This window comes from Phoenix dactylifera, chromosome 14 (genome assembly GCF_051530095.1).
Source record: "Phoenix dactylifera cultivar Ajwa chromosome 14, Ajwa_hap1_PhDact_Kaust_v1.1, whole genome shotgun sequence".
Taxonomy (NCBI): Eukaryota; Viridiplantae; Streptophyta; class Magnoliopsida; order Arecales; family Arecaceae; genus Phoenix; species Phoenix dactylifera.
Window position 1 is genome coordinate 21,116,415 of NC_143203.1, and position 8,784 is coordinate 21,125,198.

The 8,784-nt window shown below is 36.4% G+C and overlaps 1 protein-coding gene across 2 annotated transcripts; it reads left to right on the forward strand.

Annotated features, from left to right (window-relative positions):
- The first annotated feature begins 203 nt into the window (after positions 1 to 203).
- LOC103719319 (Rho GTPase-activating protein) lies at positions 204 to 7,787 on the forward strand. Of its 2 annotated transcripts, none has more exons than XM_008808513.6 (5): positions 204 to 824; positions 1,584 to 2,343; positions 2,450 to 2,693; positions 2,914 to 2,976; positions 7,312 to 7,787. In XM_008808513.6, exons 1-5 carry the CDS (start codon positions 359 to 361, stop codon positions 7,399 to 7,401), a joined length of 1,623 nt encoding a protein of 540 aa, XP_008806735.3. In that variant the 5' UTR covers positions 204 to 358; the 3' UTR covers positions 7,402 to 7,787. The 2 variants fall into 2 exon arrangements, with proteins under 2 accessions (XP_008806735.3, XP_008806736.3); XM_008808514.6 differs by having other exon boundaries at positions 216 to 824; positions 1,590 to 2,343.
- The last annotated feature ends 997 nt before the right edge of the window (positions 7,788 to 8,784 follow it).

Here is an 8,784-nt window from a genome sequence, read left to right on the forward strand (position 1 = left end):
TGGTTCAAGAGATGGATACAAAAATTGAAAAGAAAAATACCTTTTCTTACGGAAGGGAGTCTGACGGCTAGGGTTCTTGGCTCCAGTAAATTTTTAGGTTTATAAAGGAACAAACTATATAATTATGTTATTTTAATATGAGCATTTTTGTCAAAAATACAGCTTTCCGAAAAAGCTGAAACAGCTCCCCCAAACAGCTCCCTCCCCCTCTCGCACTAATTTTCTTTCCCCATCGCAAAATCTTATTTTTCCCGCGCATACAAATTCTCTTCCAAATCCCAAAAGTTTTCTTTTTCCCTGTGTATGTAACTCTCCGCTTCTCCCTCTCGAAACCCTCTCTCCCTCTCTCAAGATTCCGATGGATGACTTCTCGGCTCCCTCCTTCTCCCTCGGACTCGACCTCGACCTCGCTGATCTCCCCACCGAAGGCGAGGAAGACAAAGAAGAGGAACAACGAGAGCTTCCTCTCCCAACGCCGACGCAGGCAAGAGGATCTCCAACCTTTGATCTCCTCAGCGACGAAGAATTCGAAGAAGATCTTGGCCTACGAGAAACCTTAACTCCGAATCCTGACCAAGATCCTCCTCCTCCTCCTCCGGCCCTCAAGCGTTTGAGAAGAGGCCCTCCTGCTCCTCCTCCTCCGGCCCTAAAGCGATTGAGAAGAGGCCCTTCTCCTCCTCCTCCTCCTCGGCCTCCTTCGCCAGCTGCTCCTTGTCCTCCATGCGATGGCGGCGGCGGAGGGAACCGTGGACCCACGATCTTCACCGACGTCGATGATGAGATCGAGGAGTTCTCGCCGCAAGAGGAGCGCCGGCATAGCCAAGGTAAATGGTGCCCTATTGCAAGAAACTGTTCCTTAGGGTGCAAATGCCTTTGATCATCTTGGTTTGTTCTTCCGTTTGTCTATATTTCAGAGAAGGATGCACAGAAGGCTCGATTTTTGTATGTTGGGCTCTCAGACCCAGTATAAATTAAAAGTTACAATTTTCCCATCAAATGATGATTCTAGGGTAACTAATAGGGATGAAGGTATTCAGTATTTCAAGAATATCTATTATTCTGGGTTCAACGTCGGTTGTAGTAATATACCTCTGGGTGTTGTTTTTTGATTCAGTGTAGTTGGAGGTATAGTTCATGATGCCCGTGCTAATTTGCTTAAAGGAACATAAGTTCCTTCTTATCAGAAATCATACTTTCAAGTAATTTTGGATTTTCTGGCTTCACTAATTATTTGTTAATATTGGTAGAGGTAGTAAAATATGCATTTTTATGTTTTAGGATTTCAACTGGTGATCCCAGAATTTCTAATCGTAAACCACTAATTAGTTTGATAAAATGGTAATAAAAATGTAAACCATTCTGTTCAGACTTATGAGTATGTAGTAAATCTTATTTGGTAATGTTCTCAAATATCTATTTGGTACTTGTAAGTGAATTCTTGCTGAATCTGATTGCCCAATGGACACAAAGTTTGTAATGAAATGAACTTTGGTGAACTGAGTATTGAAAGGGGATCAAGGTAATCTTAACGTGGATCTTCTCCCTTCTGATTCTTAATCATCATAAGATTTTCCCTGTTTTAGTTGTAGGTGGATGTTCATCAGTACAAAGCTGCAATACTCGTAGCAGTTCAAAGTTTCTTCTACATAACCGTGGGATCTTGACAAGTCAACAAACAAGCAAATTGAAGACTCCAAAAATCTCACCAGCTTCCGATGCCTCAACATCAACAATAGTAGAGCAAAGCAGCAATAAGAAATTGTTCCCAAAATTAACCATCAGCCCCCTTAGGAAAATTTATTTACTGGATTCAGATTCAGATGATCCATCTCGTGAAGATGAATATGAAGATGGAAAAGAAGTTGATAAATCTCAAGAAAGGAGACAAGCTACTACCATGACCAGGAATAGGCAGGAAAAGTCATCATTGCAAGCCAATAAAGTCCATGGGGAAAGTTTTTGGAAGGACTTGAGCTGTAAGAAGAACATGAACTTGGCAACACCTGCTTTAGATGAGATCTGTGAAGAGTATTTCAGGTCAATGAAGGATCAAAATTCAGTTCAGTCTAAGGAAGAGGATATGAATTTTTGCAGTTCCAGAATTCCTGATCCAGACAATTTTGTTGAAGACTTTGAAGATCATCATCACCAGAAACACATCAATGGAAGAACTCAGCAAAATAGGAACTTGCCCAATTCTCAACCTCCTGCATATCGGTACTTCTACCATAGCGATGCAAGTATCCGAACATTAGTTCAGAAACGGTTGCCATTCTTTAATCCTCTAGGTGCAGAAAAATATAGAGGAAATCAGGAGTCTGGAGCAGAAAATTTTGATTATATGTAAGACATATTATACCACATGCCTTGTGAATTTTCTTTCTTTCATTCATTCTTTTTTTATAATGAAATTCGCAAGCTTTTTAACACTGTCTTTTTGTTATTTCAGGGGTCAATTTGGCTCCAGAGATGTTCCCAGGCAAGCCCGCAGATCTTGTGAGGGGCGTTCTGAAGTAAGCTCAAAAAGCAGAAGAAAACCAAACAGTGATAATCTTAAGGAGGCCTCACATGCGAGTGGAAGTTGGGTGAACCCTAGAAGCTGTTCTAACATTCCAAAAGATGCTGCAAAAAGGCGAGTTCGTGCTGATGGCCGTCAATCTGGTCATTGGTTTACTAGCGAGGATGGAAGAAAGGTAACAGAAAAGTTACATTCTGCCAAATTTTGTTGTGTGGAGCAGCTAAAAAATTTCTTAACTTTCATGTTTGTTTTTTCTCTTGAGAAATTTTAGTGGTTCCTTTTTATTTCTAAAATTCTTTCATGCCTTTCTGTGTCAGTCATGCTTGATTATGCCTCCCTTTATGATTGCTAATAGGTTTCTTTTCTTTGAACTTCTTTGGTTTTTTTTCTTGCAGGTTTATGTCGCTAAAAATGGTGAGGAACTGACAGGTCAAATTGCCTATAAACAATACAAGAAGGTGAGATGTCCATTTTTGATTAACATGACTAATTATTCTCATATTTCTTTATTTGGATTTTTGTAAGTAATGCAAATATTGTATTATCCCTGTTCTCATATCTGGCTGGGTTTAGATTTAGCTTTCCTAATTCTTACTTCTTGATGAAGTACCTGAATGAATTTTATCATCATTTCTGTATTATTTCGATAGATCATTTATGCATGTGTTGAAAAGAGATATGTTTTCAACGTCGTACACCATATTATCGTGCAAATGAACCTTAGGGCTTTACTGGATGGATGTCTGTTTTGTAGAATTGCATGGAGTACTATAGTAAGGATTTATTTGAAATTTCATTGTAATTTGTGGGACTATTAACTAGGTCAGTATTATGGTCTTAAATATGGCTATGATAGTAGCAGCGGCCTTGGCTCTATGCACATATTTTTTGGCCACATCAGTAGATTCTGAAATTATGAGAACCTAATTCCTACATATTATTACTTGTATAGTCTTTCGTGTGCATGGAATATAGCCCAATTATTGTTTGATATGTAAACCATAATGTTCTTTTGGTATAAACATCTATTTTCTCATAAAAAATGTTTTGCTGGACATAATTCACTCATTTGACTAAAAATAAACAGGCTGACTATTGAAATGCTCTTAAGAAAAAAATGTTGGATGATTGTGAGCTTCTTAGTGATCCACCTGCTTTTGTCAACTTTTTTGAAAATTTTCCAGTCTGTCTGTGATTCTTGCTAAACTCTTGCACCTTTTTCTGTTCTACCTACAAGGAACAATTAACTGCACTATCTGCTAATACTCTTTATAGATTTAAGTTGCTTTGATGCTGATTGGGCTGGTGGCATCTTGAATTGCCACTTCATTTTTAGCAAATTTGCTTATTTGTGAATTATCTCCCAAACATAGTAGCAAGTCTGATTTTTGGGAATTTTGTTAGAAGAAAATATTTGAAACCAGAAAAATATGTAAAATTTGCTAGAAGTTTGGAAAGAATTTGGACGGTTAGGAGTGAAATTTTTTTTGACAAAAATAAAGTATGTAAGATTACTGAAATACTTGAATAGCACAGGAGAGGCAAAAACATTAACAATAGCGAAAATGTCGCTCTTGCCACCAACATATAGCACGTTTACTCTGTAATTATAAAAGTTTCTTACATTAGTCATGAATTATTTCTTAACTGTATTGAACAAATTGTTACATCTATAAAAGATTTGTAAAAATAAATAATCCTAAATTAGTTTGCCTATCTAGATTAGCTCAGAGAATCATTTGGCCAAGGAAAAAATTCAGCATTTTGCTGTAGCATGGAGCATATGCTCGTGATAGGATGTTTTGCACTTGACTTTTCAGTTGTAGCATTGTGGCCTGCCTGGCCCTTAGTTTGTTGTTGTTTGAGTTTATGGCTTACCGAATCTAATTGGAATGGGCTTACCAATTTCTACTTCTACTCCTCTGTGCTATGACAAATAATATGTTATTGAGATTGCTGGCAATCCAGTGCTTCATAATTGCCCAAATCACATATGGATTGATAGCTTAATTGCTTGAGAACAATATTTATGAGTAACTCATTTCCCCACATCTCATACAATGTACCCTGCTGACTTTGTCAATATTCTCATTCTAAGCAGTGTTACTTCCTCCTTGTTCTATCTGTCTGATTTATTGGGTTTGAAGGTGGTGTTGGTGCTAGTGTATGGATGTTCCATAGATTGTATGTTCACATGCTATCATTGCATTCTTTATCCTTTATCCTTGTAATATGAGGTTTTCAAAATATCAGGCTACTGGCCTAATTATGGATTAATGTGCATAATCTTGTAAGGTAGGATCAAGCCAGAAATTGTAGAAGGGGTCATATTGGATCAAATGTGGATCAAATAGCAGATTGTAGGGTCCTTTCTGTTCTATTTAGAACAATAAAAATGTGAGAATTGAATAATATCAAAATACAACTAAATTTTAGATTAGATGATTGATTTTTTTTTTTAAATTCACATTTAAATGTAAGAAATCTTGTTTGCATTATGAAATGCTTATGCTCTATGATATAGACACCATATCTAGTTGTTCAACATCTATATACCACCATGTAAGCTCATATGCTTTTCTAATTTGTCCAGAAAAGCATGATGACCTGGGACTGTAGAATGAATAAAAAAAAGCTAAATTGTTATATGATCATCATCGTCATCGTTAGAACTAACAAGGTAGAACCATTTCCTTTCCCTTTTCTTCTGTAGGAGGAAATATAAATTCCTCTTTCTTTTAAAAAATAGCTATAGTTCATTATCTGGATATTCTAATAGCTCTCTTAACACAGGTAAGCCCTAAAATGGCCAGATAAAGTTTTACTTATAGTCCTGACAACTTAATTTATAGACCTAATTAAGAAAAGGGATGCAGTTAATTTCTTATCTGAATTATCATAGTGAGAGACACTTAAACCTTAAAACAAAGTCTTGAATTCACAATTCATCACAAGACTGAAAACAACATCCATAAGACTCACAAATAGCACCTAAAATTGGCAGTTTTACCTGGATGCTTGGCACCCATGGCAAGTGTTCAAGTGTCCCCACATGTTGGATATATCTGCCTCTGAAACACAGGCACAGAAACAGGAACATGACATGTACATAATATACATGCATGCATGCATACACATATGTAAGTATTTATGTATATGTATATGTTGTACACAGATATGTATAGACGCAATACATGCATATGCACAAATACAACACATAAATACATGCACACATGATGTTAAGATATCTTGTGTGTATTTTAGATAAGTGAGTTGTTTTAAGTTATTCGCTTAAGTATGTTTAAGATTAGATTGTGGTAAGTTAATAAATAGTCGTGATAACTTTGTATTAAAAACTTTAGTAATGCTTTGGTGTCAAACACTAAACTAGAGTTTTTTGCATGACACTCCAAAGAAAAATGAAGTGTTGGATGCTTCTTGCTGATTTTAGTAGAGTCTAGCTGTGTCATGCTATATCATATTGTATCCAAGTGCCCAAAAGTGTCGATGCTTCTAAAAACCTTAAAAATGAAGTGTGCAGTTAAATTAGAAAATTGGGGCCTTGTCATTCATTTTCTCTCTCTCTCTCTCTCTCTCTCTCTCTCTCTCTCTATGTGTGTGTGTTGACACTGGCTCACAAAACTCAAATAATTTTATAGGGTTAATATCTTGGACTAATGCTTCAAACAAATGCAACATTTTAGGGCTTTAGAGATCATAATATCTCAACAATGACCTAGAAGTTTCACTGGGTTGCAATTGTGGGAACCATTAGATGTGACCATGGTGAAACCAATGTTACTTAGTATTTTGTGCTAAGGTTGGCCATGAAATTATTGAGCTGGAGAAATACAGGTACAGTAACTTTTTATGGGTGAACTCTTGTAGAAATTTGGACTTTAGGTATTTTCAGAGCAAAGAAGTATTTTTACATCATGCTGGTTGATCACCAAAAATAAGTTCGCTACAACGTGTAGGTTGCAATTGGCAATGCTATTATAAATTTGAACGCAATTAATATTTAATTTGAAGTTATTTTCTTTTCCAAACATGAGAATAGAAATTCCAGCTCCAATGCTGATTGACATGGCCTCGTAATAACTTTGCTCTCTCTATACTAGATCAGCCGTGCAAATTATCTCAATGTATTCCTAGTCACCGAAATCCATTATCTAGCTGACAAGGGGCAATGTGGAAGGGCTCCAGCGTCGAGAGATTCATTTATCACCTAATGCAGAGATTTTAGGTTCCACATCCTAGCTGATTTACCTTAGTCCCTGGAAATTACTGATTCCTTGTCCCAAGTTCTCCCCAAGATTTTCTTAAACTCCTCTATTCCAATGCTCATCCTCAACATAAACTCATGCTAATGGTACCTTATTACATCGGCAAGGTTTTCTGGCATCCAAACAGACCCTAAGGTCAAGGGTTTCTCGGACAAGATTTTTGTTTGTTCTCTAGAACATGCAAAAAGAAAACAGCAGTAGACAATCTTTCATAATGGAGCTTATAAATGAGTGAAATTTCTTAATAACACCAAATATTTGCTTATGTGGCTCGTGAGAGTGGGCAAATAAGCGAATTCTAGTCATCTTTGCTGATGAGTTTCTGCTTTGACTGGTTTTTTGAGAGAAGTTTCTGGCTATAGTCCAGAGGTTGGTTGTTTGTACTGCCTACAGACTTGTTACCCATGGCAATCTTCTACAAATTATTTGCGCAACAGTTTTGACAGATTGAAATGACAGCTAGTTATAGATGGATGAACCTCTGACAAAAACTATTGTCTGTTACAGGAGAGCGGTCTTGGGTTCCGAAACTCAAGAAAGAAAGGTGCTGTTAAGAAGAAAAAAGGGAACGTTGGACGAGTCAGACGTGGAAAATGAGTTGGTTTCTTCTGGATAATGTTGACAGAATTGTGCTAATGATGTTGTATGATGTAATGAAAATACCGAGTGTTCAGTGTATTCAAGTCCATGCTGCGGCTACAACAGAATTGGGCGCGAGTTTTAGTACATCCAAGTAGTTAAATTTATGGGGAAAATGTGTCACTATCATTCTCACCTAACATGTTTTTTCTTTCAACTTGAAAACTCTGCAGGTTAACGATTATCTGAAATGTTTAACACAAATTAAATGCTATTTTGGAAATTAATTTTGTCAGATGCTAATCGGAGAGTAGGGCTGAAATTGATTGCTACGGATTGGAGGTAAGTCTATTCATATTTGTATTCATATTTTTTTTCAATGAATACAAAAATTGGTATTAAAATTTGTTCGGTATGAATACAAATTGGATATTATGCTATGCTTGTTTAAAATTCAAATATGGATATATGTCATATTATTGGGATATAAATTAGATTTTTAGTGAAATTCAATTATGAAATGCTTACATATTCATAAAAGATGAGAATAAAGTTTACCATCTAGAATGCATGTGATGCATAAGTAGCTAAGTAATAGTATAGCGCATAGTTATTAAATCCACATGGAGATTAATTTGGTCAAGGGTCTAGATAATTGGTCTAACAGGGTTTTAATTATAGTATAAATAAAAAATAATCATGCTCTATTTGTTTAGAGAACTTCTAAGAGAAAATTTATATAAATGTAGGATTACATTACGGTTTTCAAGTTGTCTATATAAATTAGAAGCATGATAATTGTGTGTATATAGGAATGTGATCATTTTGAATAAATCTCATTTATCATGAAGAAAGCAAAACGCTTGAACTATGCTTGAGAGTTTGTTTAAGACTACAGTAAGTGACAATTTTGAGTCGGTTGAGTCCGGGAACTTCCTAACCATGATTAGGACCTGTTACGGGGTTCGCATGTTCATTTTAAACCAAACCCTACTCATCCAAGAATTGGGTCAAGTTTGGGTTTGGATAGGATTAGGACAAATATGGTTGGATCAGGACTGGGTCTAGGTTGCAAACAGGTAATATTATTTGGAACGCGCTTCCAAATCAGTAACTTAGCCTAGGGATATAGTTGGATAGGCTTGCTTGACCCAGCTTAGCCTATACCCTTGTGGAGGAGGAGAGCTTAGGTCACAAATTTTGGGCTAGATTAGAATTAGATTGAGCTTGGGCTAGCGATTTATGAGCCTGATAGTTCAATTTCGCTTCACTCAATGCGTGCGTTGCATGGTTGCAGAGGAAAATGACAGGATTCATCACCTTTGGTTTGTTACTAAAACCAGAGATCTGGAGCTTTTGGTGTATAATTAATCTTTCTTGATGCAGGCATATAATTAATCT

Bases quoted from the DNA above. Each gene is read 5' to 3' on its own strand.
- LOC103719319 (XM_008808513.6), top strand. From the start codon at position 359: ATGGATGACTTCTCGGCTCCCTCCTTCTCCCTCGGACTCGACCTCGAC. The intron at 2,694-2,913 runs GTAACAGAAAAG...TTTTTCTTGCAG, and splicing joins CTAGCGAGGATGGAAGAAAG to GTTTATGTCGCTAAAAATGG. The intron at 2,977-7,311 runs GTGAGATGTCCA...TGTCTGTTACAG, and splicing joins CCTATAAACAATACAAGAAG to GAGAGCGGTCTTGGGTTCCG.